This window comes from Branchiostoma lanceolatum, chromosome 2 (genome assembly GCF_035083965.1).
Source record: "Branchiostoma lanceolatum isolate klBraLanc5 chromosome 2, klBraLanc5.hap2, whole genome shotgun sequence".
NCBI lineage: Eukaryota > Metazoa > Chordata > Leptocardii > Amphioxiformes > Branchiostomatidae > Branchiostoma > Branchiostoma lanceolatum.
The window spans coordinates 22,708,259-22,730,207 of record NC_089723.1 but is presented as its reverse complement, the minus strand read 5'-3'; the positions used below and the strand labels follow the sequence as shown (position 1 = coordinate 22,730,207).

Here is a 21,949-nt window from a genome sequence, read left to right as displayed (position 1 = left end):
TAAAGTTAAACGTATAAAGAAGCTCCAAAATATCACATAGTTTAACCTTCCTGACAACTGCGATTGCATAATGAGAACAATTTTTTGCCTAACTTGTTTTCACACATTCGCATCAGTTTTGGGTGCACAGAGGATGGCATCCATGTACTGTAAATGCAGAAATGTTTGCGGTATTCGCGGTGAACTTTCAGCGCGATCTTAAAACCATCGCGAAACTTTTGCCCACCTATGACTGTAGCGCTACTATTGTTTAAACGCGAACTTAAAACTACCGTGAACACTCCATTTCCTCCCAACCACGAAATAAAAACCACGCGAACCTAAATGCATTTACAGTAATCAAATCAGTATGGTCTGATTTGATTGGTGGCAGCGAAAAGTACCCAGAAGATGGAAAATCTCTTCCTCAATCACATGTACAGCTTTCTGTGTCCGAAAGTTTTTGTGTCACACCGACACCTAAAGTTCATCTTTGAGTACTGATACTAATACAGGATTATCTATCTATCACACACTAAACTCGGATCCGTCCTTATCCAATCTGTTACATTTAATTACTTTGCTGTCTACGATCAATCAGAGTCTCCCGTGTCATTAATCAGTCATCATACATGAGGTGTCCTGTTACAGTCAATCATTGGTGACCGCTACTGGGTCAGGCCGTCCTTATCATGCACGGCCCGGTGTCACGCCAAGTTCATGCCTTACCAAAAAACTGTCAAATGCGATACTACATTTGTGTAAAGTTAGAATTAGGGTTAGGACAAGGATTATGGTAAGGATAAGGATTGGATAGGTTAGGATTAGATTTAGGCCTATGGGCTAAGATTAGAGGATAGTAAGTGTAAGGGTAAGGTTAGAGTGATGTTTAGGGTTAGGGTTAGGGTAAAGGTTAGGGTTTAGATTAAGGTTAAGGTTACGGTTAATTTGACTGCCAGAAAATTATCACACCCTACGAGTGTGACTCACTCATCTATCTCAGGTATACTGGAAACCCCTAAACAGTGCCCATGTCCTTATTTGGCAAGCGGCTCTGGCTTGGCGTGACAACGGCTGGGCAGGGTAACCTGACCCGCTGTCAGTTAGACTATTGGAGGTTAAGTAAGGTTTCTTACAAGCGCTAAATGTCTCCAGTAAGCCGAAACCACAATCATCACAGTTACTGTCGCGATGCCCCTGTCACATGCACACAGCAGGAACATTGATCGGCCGACGAGTCTGCGAGATGTAAATGATATTTTTGGCAGTATCACGCCGGGTGCTCTCTCGATCATCGCACAATTTTAGAAATCACCAGATGTTAGCAGTAGGTCCCTGAACCCCATCCAACATCTTGGGATACAGTTTATTATAAGGTGACAAAAATGCTCGAGTAGCTGGCAATTTGTTTGTTTTTTCAGTGACCTTCTTGCGATCCGTAAGCCTGAAGCACGTCGACTTTGGGACAGGGGCTTGACTGGTCTGCATTTGATTGCTGTCGACAATTGCTGATCGCTATATATTATAGGAAAACAGGATATTAAACCATTTAATAGTTACAGCTGCCTCATTACCTACTGGCTGTATTGATATAACATTGTGAATTATTATTACGACCCATGATTTGTTTGTATATCGTATGGATAGCTAAGTAAATTTCCCGCAATGGAATGTAAGAAATGTTCAGGCATTTTTCCAATCGCATTTTCTTCCCATCTTTCTTTATTCAGTTTTTAAACTTGTGTGTTTTCTTACATATACTAATGATTTTGAAAACATTTTAGACTTAAGATATTGTAAAATATGGTCTTGTACGCCTCGGCCATATCTTTAACACACGTCAATAGTGTGCTTATTTGTAATTGCTGCATAATAGGCTGTAAATGCGTTGATAGGAAGGTCTCGTCTGTCCCTTAGGCCCTGTCTTCATCTTCATGTGTACCGCTGTCCATTCTATGTATTATCCTCCCATCTTTCCGTTGCCTACCCCTCTTTGAAAAGTAATGCGTCCGTAGAGTTAAGCCGTGGCATAATATTCTTCCTGACACGCCATTTTGGTAAACTCTTCATACGTATACCTTATCACTACAAACTCGTTTTAGTCACGTAGTTTTGATGCAGTTATCGATGCAGTTACGGCAAAAAAACAGGAACCAATCCTCTTCAGTGTAGAAAAACGTTTAGAGGATTTGGAATTAATCCAATTTTGTTGCAAATAGCAGCAATTCACAAATAGAGCGTGGTAAAGGCAATTAGTACAATATTGAGCGAGTTCAAAAAAATGATAAGACATGAATCCCGACATCTCGTGCCAATAACAATCTCAATTCTTATTTGATATCGCAGATGATATAGTACCGCAGCACGAAATGAAATGGAATAGTCAAGTAGGGCCGCGCTGCCTCGATTATCTGGATAACATCCGCGCGCGCATAAATTTTCGTCCGTTTTCGAAAAACATTCGTACAAAGAAGCGGCAAAATGAGCTAAGGTATGCTAGTTATCAATTGCAAATACATATCATAAAACAGATACCTAACGACATACACTGTCTCTTTTCTATTGTAAAACTTACTGATTTTGTCGTAAACGTACTCCTCGCTCAAAATGTATTTCGTAGTCTTCCAAGGTCTTTCAAGAAAATGTGAAAAAAATACTACATTGTTGAGTATAGCGTGTTCAGTCATAAAAGAAATTCATGACCATTTAGATTTCATATCCTATTTGTTTGGTCCACTTTTTTTCACACGCTTGTATCAAATTTGCAATGCCGATGTCATCCATATATTATCAACCAAATAACAAAAAATAATAATAGCGTTTTCTAAAGATTCATTTTTAAAATTACTTTGCATAGCCGTAAAAAAACTCATACAGGCATTATTACACAATTTATAAAGAAAAGCATATCAACATTTATATTACGTCACGATTGAGTGTGTTTTATGATGAAATGTTTGAAATGTATTCAAAATGAAGTGTGTACAACGATTTGAAGAAACATCGCCATTTTGATCAGGCGTAACAGCGTAGGCTTGCTAGATTTAAGCTGTAAAACGCATCAGGATTGATGATGACTAATGTAATATCGCTCCTTGCATGTCGCTGTGACTTGCCATGTTCTATAATAGGTACTTAAATGACTACGAATGAGGTAATAAATTTTCCATTATTGAAACAACAGCAGATGCAACGATATTTACTCGTACTCGCAAAATTAAAGCATAAAATTTGTTCTTCTGATAAGCTGTTTATGAGAAACCTTTTACGGAGAATACATAACTTTGCTCCCCTCACACACACACACACACACACACACATATATATATATGCTCTTTTGTACTTTTAATTTTAAGACTGCTTTTGTACTTTTAATTTTAAGTCTGCGTAATTCAGTCGGTTTACTTTAAAAAGGTAACATCGGCTGCAATGCTGCTTTAATTTCTGTATGTGTCAATTCCTGAATAAACCATTTATATATCATTTTTGACGCTCAACGTCGTCTGTTTGGAGAGAAAATGTGTCGTATTAAAAAAAAAACTACATATCAAAATTGATAAAAACTATAATTAGTACAAAAACCTTGTTATCGCCATGAATCGTAATAGACCGATCCCAAAGCCACGCCCCCTGTTCGATTTCGAACACCTCCGTCAAAAACAGGGTTTGACGGACCAGACATGGCCGCCGCGGCAAGGTTGAAAATAATGCCACTGACTTCGGTTTAGCTTTTGTGGCACTGAAACCCTTTCAGAGCGGGCCAAATAAGAATGCTATGTCTTCTTTGTTGAAGGCTGTATCCACCGGGTAGAGTTGTTTAAGGAGGAGGTAGGTGTAGTTGCGGTGAGAGCGTAATGTTTTCGGTCAATGTTAAAGCGGTATGCGCCGCATAGCTTTCCCTTGTCGGTGGCCATCAGCGCCCAGTTTCTGAGAAGCAGGCGATGCACGTGTAAAACAGGGTTCATATATCTGTGACAGGGTTCCCACTGTATTGACTGCGTGCATAACAGCTGCATCGTATTTAGTAACTAAGAATTAAAATGCATCCTTTTACTTCCCTGTTCACTTTCAAGTTAACCAGTTTCGCACACCAGTTACTGAAGATACAAAACTCTGCGCTAGCGGACTTTGTAGTAAGTCAGCATGTGGTTCAAGCTTCCTCCCCTTGAGTGCCCGATCTATTTTCTTTTTAAATTCGTTTTTGTTCTGAGCATGCATTCAACCAATACAGTGGAAAACCTGTCCCAGATATACGTACCCTGCTTTACACGCGCCATTTCTGCCCCGCCAACGCTGTTTTTGACGGAGGTGGGCTAAATAGAACAGGGGGTTCTATCGGTCTTCTATTCGTTCGATATGGTGTTCGACAGGATCGGTCTATTCTTCGTTTTCACGGAACGTTCGAAAACCGCTACGTCACACGCGGGTGCCATGTTGGATGATAACCTGGCTGAATATAGAACAACGGCCCTATCAAAGTCACCTGCGGGTCCGAGTGTGCTGTTTTTGTCTCCATGCTGTGGATCATTGAGTAGTTTAGCCAACGCTAGATATAAGGACAAAGTTGCATCAATAGGTTTTGATCAGTTTGTTTGAAAAGAAAACCGAAATTTCAGAAGGTTTTCTATATACTCAGCTCTCCGCTCTCCACAAAGCAAGGCGAGTGTTTGCGAGAATCATCTTACCGCGCATAGGAGCCGCTCCACTGGATTCGGAAACCTTCTTTCAAAATCGGCAACGCGTACATATGAACATTTCTGGTTCATTTACATGTACAGAGTTATGTTCATCTGCAGTTACTGTATCTTGTTCTACAGCAACGTCTGGTTCGGTATGATTCTAAGTGCGGTATTTGCGTTACGTTAGGCCCCCATTCCGGCACTGGGACGCCGCTCTCGCCGCGCTCTCTCTGCATATATACAAGCCCGTACGTATGAGTTGCGTATTAACATGTTTTTGGTCAAGATTGAGTTTTCAGCCCAAGAAGTCATTTCCTTGGTTCGATAACTAGGCTGTACAACGGTGGGTCAACGCAGAACTTCTTCCTCGCAAACTTTCCTTAAACCTAAGAAATGTTCATGCGCAACTCATGCGCACAAGTGTGACAGGGCCCTAAAGCCGTAAGAGCCGTAAGAGCGCGCAAGCATCCGTTGTACGGCATTGGCTGCTGCATGGCTATGCAGGCATGGTCATGCTTGCATACACCACAATACACGACAATGCAAGCATGACCATGCAAGCATGACCATGCAAGCATGGCAATGTTCATGCAAGAATGGCCCTAAGAGAGCCCAAACTAAGAGCGCCGTAAGAGCGCGCAATCATCCGTTGTACGACATTGGCTGCTGCATGGCCATGCAAGCATGACCTTGCAAGCATGGTCATGCTTGCATACACCGCAATACACCACAATGTAAGCATGGCCATGCAAGCATCGAGGCACCATGCAATCAAGATCCATGCATTGTCATGCTTGCATACACCACAATACACCACAATGCAAGCATGGCCATGCAAGCATGGCATTGGCTGCTGCATGGCCATGCAAGCATGACCATACAAGCATGGCCCGCATGGATGCAGCGAATTTGGTTCAAGACCCGTGCATTCGTTGCTTTGCTTGTTGCCTTGACTCATCTCGGCTTAGTTACTGATACATGCAAGCATCCGTTGTACGGTATTTTCCATTACAACAAAAAGGCCGGGTTTGGAATCTATGAAGTTCTGTTCACAAGACAAAGGCGTTGTATGTATTAAACGGATAATTATTTAAAAAGAAAGAAAAAAACAATTCCACACGCGGTCTCGATCCGTAACCGACTATTCTGAAGATACATATGCTTTAATCTCACTACGGCCCCGTTCATATCAAGCCTAGCATAGCTGGTTGAATAGATTAAACGATTTAACCAGCTAATTTAGCCGGCTTAGCCCAATATGAACGCAATTCAACCGGTTAAACTTTGATAAACTTTCTTGTACAACTTATCAAAAGAGTCTGTTCACGTGACTTTGTGAACAAAACTATTACAAAGGTTTAGTCAACAAAATTACAGAAAGCATAATTTCATTCATTCATTTGATCAAGTAAACACACGTGGAACGTAAACAATAACGGGTCGAGTTGGCGTTCACTATATACTGAAAATGCAAACTTAGAATGCATGGCACATGTTTAACTCAGGTGCCAAGTTGTGTTAAGTTGACAGGAGCTCGGCCAAGGCTTCCCCCTATATACACAAGTGCGAAGCTCGCTGGAGGCACGCCCGACTTTTGATTCTGTACAAATCCATCGAGTGACAGAAGGGGTTCTTCAGAGCTTAAGCTGCAAATCTTAAGCGACCATCGCCAGATTCTAGCGACCACTGTTGTCCGATTATTAAAGGTGAAAAACGGTGGTGGTACGTGGTGAAAAACGGCCATTAAGAGCTCGCAGACTCGATTTACGTGCTAAGGTACACCGACATTACGTCCATGACAGACCATGTTACAAAACAACTTTCAGCCGCCAAAAAAGAGCATTATTGCTTTGATATTAGATAGAATTTTAGAAACGGTGAGTAGGTCATATCCTGTACTCATTGGGACCGCAGTTAACTTGTCAAACTTCCAGGCCGTTTCTGAATAAAACTGCTTCCTTCCACGGACGGGTCCACCGTCGCAACACACAGCCGTGCAGAGAGCGAACAGCTTATCATCCAACATGGCCGGCTTCACGTTCGAACGCAATTGTGACGTCACGTGAAAACGAAGAATAGCGTGCGAGGGTGTCATTTAGCAGCGTATCTGTGACGGGGGATTAGTATGCTCCTACTTTATTGAAGAGATTGGGGGATTAAGCCGACACACAAAGTAATCTAGATAGCGATCTTGAAATGCCAATCTCCAAACACAGGTCCCCGGAACTGATTATATATATTGCCTATCATTGAATACAGGGTGGGGGCACAAAAGATATCTCGATACGCATTGTCATTTTTTCGTTCGTAGTGCTTATTCGCATACAGGGCAGCAAGTTTGTTTTTGTTGTTTCAGTAGCATTTTATATTTCTACAGGGAGGCGCTGCTGGCCTTTCCCCTTTAACGTGCACGAGGCACCTCCTCGAACACGGATCTCCAACTGTACGCCGGCCCTTCCGAAAGAAGGATGCATTCCCAACCGAAAAGCCCTGCAAAGATTGAATCTAAAGAGTCTCACAGTGAGCAATTAATTTGAACAAGGAGCGCAACGCTAAGGCTGTTACGACATATCAAGTCTTATAGAAACAAGAAATTTCAATTCATCCATGTACTTATATTGCTAGCTCGGTTTAGAAGCATAGTTTACAAGCTAAACTTATGGTTTTATATTAAATGCTCATTAATAATCGTATGAGATATTTTGGAAAAAGGATACTCATGGAGAAATTTGTAAATGCTGTGCACCACGCACCATGGCCTGTACTTAGCTCATCAGGTCTTTCATCCATCCATTAACGATGCATATTACAGTATGTCAAGGAAGGGGAAAATGTTCCATTGTCCAATTTCTTTTTTATATGCAATGTTTTTTCGTTATGAGAATGGTTGACTGCGAAGAAGGAACACTGTTGAAAAATACAGTGGATGTACTTTTAAAAGTAATAGATATTATATTCATATATGTATTTGATTCATTGTTATGAATACATGAACCGTGATAATATTATGACCAAAAAGAAAATAGTAATACATATATTACGTACTTTTAAAAGATGAAAACATATACGCTAAATAAGCTTGATATATACGTAAAGATGACGGGGATTATTAAGACTTGCCTTTGGGGTATAGGGACATAATTGAGTTCATTTGAAAACTCCCTGCGAATTCGAAAGCCACCATCTTTCCTCACACGTACCCGTTTTAAATCCCCGTGAGGATCCACTTTGCCCGGTGGCGGAGGCAAGTTAGCTGCCCAATTAACGTTGAAATAGGCTTTGGGATTATGGAGATAGCGGCTATTGATAAAGTGTGTACCTCACTGGACTGCGGCACGTTTGTGACCTCACTGCGACCTCAATTTGATTTGTGTTTCAATGCAAATATCGTGCAACATATTTCTAAAAAGACAGTAAAACACACAAAGTATACAAAGATTCGTTTTTAATCGATGAAATTCGTGAAGTGCTTCGTCAAATCGCACGCTTGCAGCGAGGTCACCAAAGTGCCGCGGGTCACGTGAGATACGGCTTTTGACTCTGTGAGAGGGTTTAAAATCCTGATAGCGACGCAACTAAACATTCAGAACTTCAAACTGCCTAAGCTTGTTCGTGATAATGTCCACAAACCATCCATCCACATTGTCACGTTCTTCACTTCTGAATTTAATTTAGTGCTGCGTACCTAAACGTAACTTCAAGTATAAAGGTACCAGTGCAGTGGTTTTGGTACAGTACTTGACCGGTATCTGTACCTGAACTATTTTACAAAGTAACATGTGGCCATCAATGATCCACTTTAATGTAGCATCAAGTATAGGTACGGGTACAGAGAGTTAGGTACAGGTCAAGACCTGTTTCTGTACCAAACCAATATGACGATAGATAGCCATGGTTTTCCATTATGCAGAAACACGAATGAACGATTAACAGGACATTTATTTAAACTTCAGCAGAGAGTCAATGCTTTCGAGGATTTCAAATCGATGATGATGATTTCAATGACTATGAAATATTTGTTTTTGCTCTAGATTCTCATGTTTGTTGTAGGAATAACACGCTTTAGTTACAAAATGAGTAAAACAAACGATATATTTGAGCGTAAATATATATGTAAACAGATACAGTTCCGGTATATTGATGTTCCGGTATTTGAGATCTGATTTTCGTGGTACTCTACCGGTAGTATGTACCGGTACACAGCTCTAATCTGAAGGTATATAAATGTGATGTCTGGCGTAATAAGACTACGAATAATGGCTACTACACCTTCGGCGCCATACATACTATATCCCTATTCCCTCAACAACCATTCACCTGATGAAGACTCGCGAATTGATAGATTCAGGTGATAGTGATGGAGGTATTTTCCCATCCAAAGGAATGAAAATATGATTATATACTATTCTGATGTGAAAGGTGGACAAACCCTCTACGGGCATTATTTTCCGAGCTGAAAACCTTATACTCTTCAGCTGGAGCAAATCTCATATTCCGTGGGATTTTCTGTTGGTGTAATAATTAAACGAAATCATTAAAGATTGCCGTGTGGAATCTATTTGGGGTTTACAAAAATATACATGGTAATGGTTATGGAGATTTTAAGACTTCTATGGGGGTTTCTATTGCCCTATTAAACAAGGGACATATCGTGGTGCCGATAACATATTCTGTGTCCCTCTTTCCACTAGAGGCTATGACCTCTTATTCATAAAAATGAATTTCACGCGTTGTATGTTTTGCTGTCTTCTAAAATGATACTATTACATTGCACCATATTTCAATTATGAAATCAAGAGTAATCTTGGTCGTTGTAGGGTCGATCAAGGGTCAAGTGGAAAGGGGTTCTAACCACATACACGGCTGAGTCAAATGGTAAATTTAAGTGCATTTCCAACAAGCGCATATTTCTTTGGCATACGTGCGCACATTAGTCCCCCCCCCCCCAAAAAAATAGTTCATACTGTAAATCGTAAAATAGCAGTTGCAAAATAATAAAATAAATGCTGTAAATTAAAAAAAAATCGGAAAACGGATATTTATGTCGTAGAATGCCAAACTAAATTCCAAATTTAAAAAAAGAAGTTTTGAAAGAACAAAAATGAAGACTCTATATTTCGGCAACTTTTGGGCCATTTTTTCATTTGCACAGGATGTCATTCATATAATCAAATCAGCAGGGCCTTAATTAAAATTTGGTACAGCGGTAAAAGGCCTATTTCTAATAAAAATAATCTGCAAAAAAATGAGATATCTTAGTCTCAAGAAGATTATTTACATACACTGTGTGTGCCTTTACCTTTGTATCAATTTTCAACTCATTTCATGAATAAAGGAGCTTGTCACAAGATCACTCTACTTGCATAAGTTTTTGACCCCTCCTCGTATATATATAGCCGTAATACTCACGGGGAGCAGAAGCCTCTAGTGGGAGGAACACGGGCGGGTGGGACCGGGTATCGGCGGGGTGGGACGCCGAGTCTCTGCTCAACTTCTCACACATCTGCGGTAGATCTCTTCTCGGGATTGTGATGAAGTCCTCGGAAGAATAGTCTGTGGAATGATATGTTCTTCTGGCTGGGAGAGGAAGTTCGTGTTTGGGTGTTGTTCTTCGCGGTGTTCCCTTCCTGTGACCGTTACCCGTGGTGCTCTCCTTGTGAGTTTTCCTGGTGGTCGCCACGCCGTGGCTGTTCCTAGTGGCAGTCACACTGTGGCTGTTTCTTGTAGTACTCTCCCAGTGGGTATGTCTGGTTATACTCCGTGTCGAGGGTGTCGGTATGGGTCCTACAAGAGGACACAAAACATGTCTTAGAAGAAATCGAAGATCTCATGATCATAGCTCCGCGAAAAAGGTTTATTTTTTCGAATTCTTGACCCAAAGTATACCATAATCATATCGCACATTTTACATGCTCCACTCTCACATGCCAACTTTGGGCTCCTGACTTCATCGAAAGCAACGTTTATTTCCTGCATGCCCGCGGGAACAAATTTTGACCCGAGCCAACTACGCATACACACAGAGTAGAACAATCCTTTCGCTTTACAATTCAAGTGTTAATAATGAAAATATATGTTCCATAATTATCATCATCGTTCATCATCGTTACGAGGTGCAGCAGGAAAACGTTATTTTCCAGAACTGCTTTTCCGAAATTGCTGAGGGAAGCTTATGACCTTCTAAGTTAGTCGACATAAATGCCATGTTTGAGATTCTGTAATGACCATGCTTTTTTATGGACCTCATCCCATTCCGCGACCAAAAATATGCTTATGGGAGGTCAAGATAGTCAAGTGTTAGAAATGGCGATAACATGTGTTTCTCATCAAATAAATCTTTCGTGCGGAAGGATTTCGCTGATAATACATATTTGCAATGAATGCTCGCACGATTGGGGCTACATGTGTATATGCTATGTACATAAAGCCTCTTTCGTTCACAATACAAGCCCCTGTTGATTGCACCATTCTAAAAGTTGGAAGAAAAATCCAAGGAATTTGAACGAATGTTCAATTTCCTGTTATGATACTTTGAACACAGCTAAGGAATTGCTACATTTCCTTTACAGTGCAGGTCGTGATGTGGTGCTAATCCCGTCATAGCGAATATGGCCCTCCATGAATGTCGATGTAGTTTCATTTTATGTGAATCCTGAGACCATATGTCTATCCTCTTTAACTTTATGGACGATTGTACGTTTTTTTCACCCATTCCGTTGCATGACTGTATAAATGAATATCACACATAGAGCCTCCCGATATTATGTGTCTCGTAGCTTTCATGTTTACATTGAAAACCGTCTTCTGTTTTCATAATGATTATTTATTTTGAAATAATTGCCCAAAGGCTTATTACAGGTACATGTAGTGTGGAATACTTACGATACGTACAATGATATCAGCAGATAATGCGTATTATGCTAAAATACTAAGATCTAGACCTGCTCCTGTTGGATCTGATTTCTGTTTTGGAGGCAGTGTGGTTTTGAAATATATGGTCATGTGGTTCCTTGATTTTGATGGTGCGATATCTGATAGATCACCAATTTGGAACGAATCCCCTTCAGTTATCACACCCCACTTATACGCGTATCGATCCAACAAGGCTATAACGGATCACCGGTGGTTAAAGCTGCATTGATTTGGTGTGATGTTGACTTTAAATCTCCATCGATTTTGCCGTATAAAATAAATGTGTTTGTAGGTTGAGTGCTGTAGTCTGTCTCATAACCTTAAAATAGCGATACGATAACTCTACCGGGGAAAGCTTGGGGTGGTAAATTGACATTCATTCTGCAAACTGAGAGAATATCTCATCCTCACCGTACCGACAACTATGATTATTGTGTTTGTACACGCACATAATTGCTTCATGAATCAGAGTAGACAGCTGTACATGTTATAGGTTGAATTTGATATGAAGTGAATACCACAACGCCTCAACAAGACCAAGCGGTATCTGCCATTAAGAATCTGTGACCATAGCTTGTATTGAACACGAGATATCAGAACTTGACGTTCAGCTGCAATACCAAGAAAAGACACCAGGGGGTCCAAAATCTGATCATTTGTTTGACAGGGCATGACTTAATTATGTATCACATTTCATGACTATCCATTGATAACTTAATGGGTCAAACCACATACAAAAAAAAACATACATACAAGCGCTGCCAAAAATATAACCTTCTTGGCGAAGGTAACAAAGATAGGAAACTAGGCTTATCCGTATGACAAATATTATATATTTCTTTCATAACACCTTTTAACCGTCACGTCACCAACTTTTTTTATTAATATATTTCTTTGTCAAGAAGAAGATGGCATGATAAGTGCGCTGTAAAATTGTCTACTTGTCAGATAAAGATGTGTCTTTGCGGAAAAAATGACAAAACATTTTGAACGACACCCAACAGTGTTAATACGTGACCAGGGTGCTACAGCTAGATAATCACACGTTTTAAAATATTAGCTGTGATCTTGATGCATGTATTTATCGCGTGAGACATCCTTAGAAACTGTTTCTGCCGATGTCATTATTTCGTGCTATGAATTATAGACGTTAAACACGCCAATATGCATCAAGTACGTGTAATGAAGCGCATCAGATGCACCAAAGTCTCGAAAATATGAATTCCGTGTTAAATAGCTGATCCAAAAGCTTTTACACCCCGTCAAATTCATTACCAGTGTAGCAAGACGACAACATTCGTGTCCAAATGCGGATTAAGGTAATTTTCTCGAGTGTGCGTAATAAGAGGTAGTTCAGGGATACAATTCTACTGATAAATGCATCGGAGAAGAGTCTCATTGAAGACAAGATTGGAGCATACATTATATTCCTTAATACTGCCGTCATCTTCGAAATATATAACGTTCCTGTGCAAGGAAGTTTCTAATTGGTTCAGAAGTAATTGCCAGTTCCACTAAGTTATAATAATAACTCTGGTAGGGAAAGGCTACATGCATCTGTTTTCACGTCTAAGAAAGTTGAAGACAGCTAATTGAAGTTTGATTTTGAACGACGGCGCTACGACTTGGCCAAACTTTCATTATTGTCCTTCGAGACTTCTTGGATAAAGGAGATTGACTTCTGGTTCCTGTAACATAATGATGCCCGAGGGAGGGTAATGGGATTTTGAGTCATGTTTCCCATAACCATGCCGTAGACAACCTCGGCAAATTGCTTTTCCTGGTGATTACACCGCGCACAGGTGACATGGTGACACGTGATTAAGTGTCGCATCGGCGTGTGGCATTCTCGGAAACTGAAAGGTTCCGCTGACGCTAGCTAAACTAAATCCTAGTAATTTCGTCTCTACCTATATATAGATATATTCAGTGCAAAACAAATACATAAATACATGTAACATTGTTGCGAACATATTTGTTAGTCGGCTAAAGATTATGTTGAAAAAAAAAGTTAAAAAAAAAACTATTTTCGAGCATGCACAAAATTCTAACAATTGTCAGAATTTAAATATATATATAATGTTTATGGGATGATATATGTCAGCTGGCAACAAAAATGCATAGAAAGAATATTAAAAAGTCACTAATGGTATTCATTCTAACAAAATCGTATTTATCCTTTTTGCTGTAGATTTTCGATCTTCGAGTCCAATTCAAAACCATTAGCAGTAAAAAATGAATTGGTCACTCTGAATTCTAAGATAGACTTCGACTGAGACAGCTTGTCTGAAACCTGCAGCGATTCTGCCAGAGGTCGCAAAAAGCCAACCAATTACCTATGAAACTCTACACGTATAGTCTATAGACCAATCAAGAGCAATTTACACCACGCTACGATGCCTAATTCATTCTGTCTGGTTCCGTGATCATGGTACACTCTGTTGCAACAAGTCGTGAATGCATGTTCGTGTTTTTTTTTTTACACACTATTCACTTCTTCAGCTCAGATCCTGGTGGCATATATAGGGCGGCAATTTGCTCCGCGGTTTCAGTACCAGTGACGGGTTGCTAGCTCTTCCCCATTAGCGGAACCTTTATTTCGAAATATGGGACCACAATTTCAAAATATGGGTGCATCGCCGAGCGAAATTCCCAGGATTGCACCGGGGTATCCCATTTACCAACACATTGTAACCAGGAGCTCAACTGTGAAGCATGCTGCCAGATGCGCTACAGGGACATGTCAGATCCCAACCTTTAATTCGTAACACAAAACATGTTTTTCCAACATGTTCTGCTCAAACGATGTGGTTGTTCCGCATTCAACAAGGTCAAACTGTTTCTGAACATAAAAACTGTTCACCTTCAAAAGGCTGGGATGGAAAGATGGTCATCAATTATTCAATGAGGCCTTGAGAGGACTAAACCAACGGCACAATACACAGTGAAAGGGAGGAGATAATCACGAGATGGTTGGGTCTGATAACGGTTAACATGCTATTCAAGGGTCAACGCATCTTAAGGGCGTGCGCTGTCAAAACAAGACGAAGCGCTATCAATTATGTTACAGACTGTCAAAAGGTAAAGGGTCATATCCATCAATCAAACCAACATTCGGCTGGGAAACGCTGTCAGATGGGCCGGGATCCGCATATATTTACGCCAAAAATAGTTACTCAACAACTGGATACAATTTTGAAACAGTCAGACGTTTTAGATAGCATCCGCTATCTTTCATCAGTGACTAAGGACAGAAATTGTATTCATTTCATTAACATATCTATTCAGAGGTTTGGTATAAAAACCTAGTTCTACCAGATCTGTCCTTAGTCACTGACGAAAGATAGCGGATGCTGTCTCAAACGTCTGACTGTTTCATTATCCAGTTGCTTGAGTGACTATTTTTGGCGTATCTTATTACCTTGATGTCTAACCTTCATCAACGTATCCACATATATTTGTTTTGTTAACGTTTGACAGAATTCTTTAATGGATCATGAAAGAAGCATTATCATGATATAGTAACAGTCATTTCATGAAGACGTGGTGACCCGTTCTTTGACTTTCTTCTTGGTTACGAATTCATCATTTATACATGTACGGGCCTTTCTACTTTCTAAGCCAATCTAAGCTTTAATTGTTCTATTTTTCGAATTGGCGTCCTGATATTGTAGCCTTTTTTGTCTTTTGACGCTGTTTATGGCAAATCTCTCAAAGGTACAAGTGCGGTTGTTGTATTCTACAGCTCGGTATATTAACATTTGTCTTAGAAAGTGGTTCTAAGTTGCTATCACCATGTACCAATGGAGATATGTGGAACGTGTTCTGTGCTTTTCTTTGCAATACGTAAAGTTTTAGCCAAAGAGTCTTTCATTAAATGAATGCATTTGTAATAAATATATATCAATGTTTCAGTTGACACCGTCTGTCATTTGTATATGTTGATATACATAAAAACACAATATAGATTTTTAGACTAGCCATTCTTTTATTTCAATACCATTTTGCGTTCTCGTTTTTAATGGTATGCGTTTTCTTCCTATTGCGAATATTGCTTTTCGATTATAATATAAACATACACAAGGTACGGTTTATTATGCATACTTTCCTCAACAACCCTTCTAAATGACTCATCTACGGCACATCTATTATACATTTAATACCTTTACATTTAATGAGGGCATAAATAATAATAGTGCATTTCGCATTTCTGTTTCCACTTTTGTTTGCCTGGTTAATGAGTCGCCAGACGGAAAACAGACGCAGGTGCCGCCTGCCGGGGTAATTATCCTGCAGGTTCCTACAAATGAGGCCGATGAAAAAGTGTTGTGTTTCCGTTTAACCGACCGACCCTAACAAAAAGCCGGCGACCGCAGCCCTCTTTTTTTTTCTGCGGCCGATTGCATTGGACCTAAAATTTTCGATCTGAAATATGAGTGATGAAATTCAAAACGGACTTCCTGTATTTAACACTCTGTTAATAGATGAGGGCTTGAACAGTTGATGCACGAATATAAATGTGTAGTGAACATCGCTTGTTTAGTTTATTGATATACATGTATACTTGTAAAATGTATTTCTGTACAATTAGAATATGATTGAAAATGCCGCTGCCTGGTACCTTTCACTTTAACATCGGTTATATGTATTTGTTGATCACTTCGGCCCAAATCTAAAAAAAATACAACAACAACAAAACAAGAATCCCTCCCTACCGACCAATTTTTTCAGGACCGTATCAGCAAACAAGGCTAAGGCCTAACGTCTGTGCGCCGTGTCTTAAAACGGTAATACAGACTACTGAGCGAAATTAGGTCACCAACCGTGAGACACAAAAAAGTCCACTGTATTTCGTTCTGCATTTCTATTTACGTCCGCAATGAATCATCAGGTCCTACGTGGATTGCGGGTGATATCAATGCAGTCTGAATACTAAATTATACGATGGGTAATGGTACTAAGGGTCTAATTTCCAAACCGTGCCTGGTCGGGGAATTTGTGACAACAAAACACACGTAACAAAATTGAAATAGCCAAGGGTTTAATTTCTGTATATTTCTTGATAATATACTTTATCTTATTTCTTTTCTTTATTTCAGCAAACTGCCCGTCAGGAAATATGACTCCAGCATTCCCTGTGGTCTGAAAGATTTATGAATGTCTAGATAGGTTGTCTTGATATTTGGTACGTGGGTAGGACTTTATGAGACCTCGAAATAAATAGGCCTCTAGCGGCTTGTTACGGTACTACAAAGATACTTCTGGTATTGATATCTTGTGTTCTGGACAAGTTGTGGTTATGAATCATAGGTAGTAGATAGATCCTGAGGAAAAGAGTAAGTTGTGTTGGTTTGGGCCCCCTAGCGAACTGCAGAAAAAGATTTTGTTTCAAACTTTGAAGAGAATAACCCAAGGGGTTGACGGATCGTCATGTTTTGGTATGTAGATATCGATGATTCACAAAATCATATGGAATTTGCAAATAAGGTATTTTACATTTTTAATGAGGAATGTTTAGAAATATGCTACATTCTATAATATTGCACTCTCAAATGTTACATGTGACACGTGAAAATCTCATACATGGTTTCATATACTGAATTCATGAAATTCAATTCGCATCATCATGAAGGATAATTTGACATAATTGTAGATTCACGACCATGCCGAAAATCATTTTGCGATCATACGACAATCGTACGAAGATCATACGACGATCTGCCCCAAACTGATTTTCGGCATGGTCGTGAATATGTCGTAAAAATTCAGCTTTCTTTTTAGCGCAAATTCTCAGATCTTTGTTGGTGGTGACTGGTTCTGTCACAGCCTGCTTAAAAATCCCAAAACATCAAAATCGAGCGATCGACTTACGGCACATGTGCGAGCGACGTTACGAATTCTGCCTGGGAATAACCTCCCGTCAAATAAACCCTCATTGAGTCTTCTAAGTTAAAGTTCTAACGAATCAGAGTCTGTTAGCCTTGTGGAATTGACAATTTTGTAGCTACCTTACAAACTGCGACTCTAATTTGTCGTAATAGCAGCTGCACGAAAATTGTTCCTAGGCGTAATAGTTTGCAAATGTCAAGTTCGATTGGAGCTGTTTTGTGCGCATTATCACGGTGTGTAATATGCAGAAAGTAGCCTGTTAACAAATTACTGGGTAAGCATAAAACCCCACAAATGGTTTCCAGTCCCAGCTAATGATAATTATATATAACAGCCCTTGTATGCCAAACGGGGTAACAGACTACAGGGATGTGCAAATTACCGTATATCTTGAAATGTTCGCGGTGTTTTTTAATATTTTTTTTAGTGCCTGTCCACCTTGAATACAATCGTGACTTAGCAAATTTGTGATTTGTGTCACCGCGTACTCAAAACATAAATTCTGTTCCATTCCTGCCGCGAAATTGAATCCATGCGAAATTGAATAAATTTACAGTAAATGATGTCTCCATCACAACTTCTATAGCCTATGTTTCTAGTACTGCCACAATAACCCATCTCATACGTGCCCTATTAAAATTTTACATTGCTGTTTCCCCCGGCCCTTGAAAGAATACTTAAGCCCAAAAAATGGTTGTGAAAGATAAATGAATTGAAAAGACAGATTTTCTGGAAAAGATCCACAAGAAATTGGACAACTGCAGAACTTTGAACACGTAACAAAGTTTACATATGGAAAGCTAAGATTGCAGTGACGTTTTCCACTCACACTGGGATGGACCTCTACTCTAATAGATGACTCTAATGGGACTTAAACAAGCTCGAAGTGTGGCTCACCTCAAACAAGGGATCTCAATTCACGTCCTCATCCGATGGACATCCCTAACCGAAGCTAGGTACTCATTTACGCATGATACGAGTGTGGGAATAGGTGTGAAGAGCCTTTCACATGGGCACAACATAGAGAACTGTTGGGATTCGAACTCAACACACCATGTCCCAATTATGTGAATATCAAGTATTTTGTTTTCATTCCATTTCCTAAGATTAGTTCTAAGACCCTGCGCAGTTGAATGGGTTAAGTCTGTAATTATTTAAAGAGCTTAAGAACTACATCTTGCTTGGATACTTTGCCCTTATAAAAGCATTCTTATATCCTATGCTGTGGGAATCACTTGAGATTGTGTTTTTGCTAGATATTTGTTTGTATTTAAACGTATGAGCTAACTATCTATCCTTCGATTCTAATTTTATTGATATATGCATGGAGGGAAGGATGCATTGATAGACGAAATCTTCGAGTATTTTACAAACATATTATTTCACGCCACTGGTAATAAAGCTAGCTAGACTTTCGTATGTTTTTTTTTCTTGAATCTTAGATACACCATTCAGTCATAATAGCGGTGGACCATTTTATACTGATGTGTACCAAATTAGTTAGTGCTTAGGAGCTTGGAAGTGTCAGAAAGTTGAATTTGATTAAGCGGTTATTATCACTGTATTGTAGAAAGGTCCCTGAGGCACGTTGTTATTAATTACGCCATGGGTCAGATATTCCTACATGTGTACGTCAATGTCGACCGTTAAAAGGCCATGTTATGTTTCCTAACATAATTTCCACCCAGAAGTTGCTGCTGTGTCGACCAAAGTTGCGGAGTCTTGAATAGAAATGACGTTTGGAATTGACAGCTAAAAATGAGTCAATTTTGTGCCCATTCTCTCGCACACAAAGAGCCCACCATTTCTACGGCACTCTCCTATGGTGCAGCTTTTCAATACGCATTAGGGGGTTGATGTAGAAAATTGCAAAAGAGGCTTTGTAACGTCGTGCCCTCGAATGCCCTTCACGTAACGGTGCGCTTCGATGATCATAGCAGCATCATGAAAAAAAAATGATCGGACCAGGGGGGTTCGGAAAAAAAACCTTCATGATCAGCAACACATCTGAGGAAAATTTCAGGAAGAACTTTTACGTTCTGTGACGTTGAATTCTGATCGCAATTTGGACAATTATATTGCATCAACAACAACAACAACAGTGGCAGACGCCATTGCGTGACAAGGCATTCTGCCCTAGCACACAAAATGATTAGCACTTTACCGAGTGCTCAGTTTACCCTTACCTTCACCGCCCATAACACTGGTTTAACCTGCTCGTATATAATATCCTCAGGCTTATCCAGTCAACCTGACAAAAGAACGCCACCAAAAACACGACCGGGTCCATAAATGATGTATAACTTCGGCGATCAACTGCTTAGCCGAAGCGCCCACCATGAAATGATAACCTATCAGCTATTCTTATCCTTTTGTATTGGGCTGGTCCGCAAATATGATATCACATGAATTGTTTTCCACAAAACACACTTATACTATATCATACATACACTAATTTTCTCACCTGCCCAGACAGAGGAACACGTCAAAATCTCCATCCCCAGTAGAACCCACTTGTGCCAGAGCATCTTGCAGCGGTAACGGGCCGCTAAGCGAAGTCTATCTCCGTATGTTCGCTCCAGCGTCTCTTTTTAGCCGATGTACGACGTGACTCTTTTACCAGAATGCTCTCCGACATACAGTTGTGCTTCGCATATATCCTCCCTATATCGTTTCGCTGATTGGGTGCCGCGCTTGGAAGTTTTGCGATGGCGCGTTTTGCAGTTCTGGCGATTCCTAGCGAAAGAAAGCAGCGTTGTCCCAACCCGAGCATTCCCCCATGATTATCTCTATCTGCTTGAAAATTCAATCATTCGTAACCTTTGACCCGCCAACCGTCTGTCTGCTCGCATTGTGCTTGCATTATATTAGCCTTTGTGTACCGGGATGATGGTGTAATTTCCAACCCACCGCATTTTTGGTCGCCTCACCGGTATAATCTACCTGTCAATCTTTTTCGTGAAACCATTATCGGTTGTCTCCGCATTGGAAACTACGTGAAGAAGTATAGTTTGAGGTATTTTTCGCTACACCGCATTTTTAGACAGGGCGGCTATCAAAAAGAGCCAAGCCTTCCTTTGCCGACTGTAATATTATCCCGACCTAAATCCATGCATGTTCCCACCAATAAAACTATAAAAATGATTTTTTTTTTAAATTTACGATCGATTCTAGTAAGCAGGTTCTTGATTCTATCTGAACCTGATGAGGACAAATTATCTTTCCCCAGGTGAGAGGGTAATTGAGTTAAGAAAGTCTAGTCGCTACTAAAAAAAAACCGCCCACAACGCTGTCTTAATACGTTCTATAATAAGACAATATTGCTGTTAAAATTGAACCAAACACATTTAACTATCACACGTTTGCATATAGAGACAGCTCTTATTTCAAGCGCCAACATGTCTCATGGAGGTTTTATTCGCGCCGCGAGGGCGGGAGTTGCCATGGCGACGCACATCCATATTGATTAAGTAAACGGGGGAATCTCTCTTTAGTACCTGAGACGCGGGATTATTCTCGAGCGGAGAGGCATTTACGGTATTGAGATTAATGACTTTTGAAACCGAGGTATTTATTACAGCTATATGAGAGGAGTGCTCTCCTTAAACAATACGGCACCTGACTCCTGCCCCAGTGGGTGTACTAGAGTTCTTTCTTTAGGCCATGTTGGTTCAAATATATGGATGACATCAGCTCGGGCAACAATTTTTGTCCGTTTCACAAAGTCAATCAAAAGTTTTCGACCATAAGATAAATCGTACAATGTAGATGCAAAGTGAGCAAATATGTGCCATAAATTGCAAAAAATATATATATATATTTCGGAAAACGAATACTGATGTCATAGAATGCCACAGACAAGAACCAAAATGAAGAATCTATTAATAGGTATACTATAATTTGTGTGTTTAAACATTTGTTTAACCTTCATGGCCACGTAGATTCCATAATTAGGCAATTTTTTTATTGCCAAACCTTTTTTTTATCAGCACGCTCGTATCAGTTTTAGGGTTCCCAAAGGATGTCATCCATTTAATCGAATCAACATGGTTTTATCAGCCTGAAAATGAATTACTTGACTTAGCAAGTGTGAATCCCCTCAACAATTCTACAATTAGACACAACTGCACAATCATACTTGTTTGAAGAATGTCACTGAAGAGAGAAATTTATAAGAATAAGTGTTTGAAAAAAAAGCTTTATCATGAGTTGGAACATAACCATAACATGATTAGTTGCTTACGCTTTCTATACATTTTGTGATCCTTCATTTTGTGATCTTTATGATTGTATAGCTATACATATCCAGTGGCAACTTTAACTACATTTAAATGTATATCTGTATCGCCAGTATAACCGCCCTTCTCTATCATATATCGGTATGCGTTTCGCGGGTATATATATCAAACCGCCCTTCGCTATCGATATCTGTATCTATATCGCTGGTGTAACCGCCTTTCTCAATCTATATCTATATCGTCAGTATAACC

The 21,949-nt window shown here is 39.9% G+C and overlaps 1 protein-coding gene across 1 annotated transcript in view; it reads right to left on the bottom strand.

Annotated features, from left to right (window-relative positions):
• The window catches only part of LOC136427988 (glutamate receptor ionotropic, delta-1-like), a 31,009-nt gene extending 10,693 nt beyond the window's left edge, over positions 1–20,316 (bottom strand). Inside the window, exons 1-2 of the mRNA XM_066417224.1 lie at positions 19,924–20,316; positions 10,068–10,442 (exon numbers count right to left, since the gene is read on the bottom strand). Of these exons, the coding sequence (XP_066273321.1) occupies positions 10,068–10,442; positions 19,924–19,987 (439 nt within the window). The 5' untranslated portion in view covers positions 19,988–20,316. The remainder of the gene's footprint in view (positions 1–10,067; positions 10,443–19,923) is intronic.
• Positions 20,317–21,949: the final 1,633 nt, after the last annotated feature.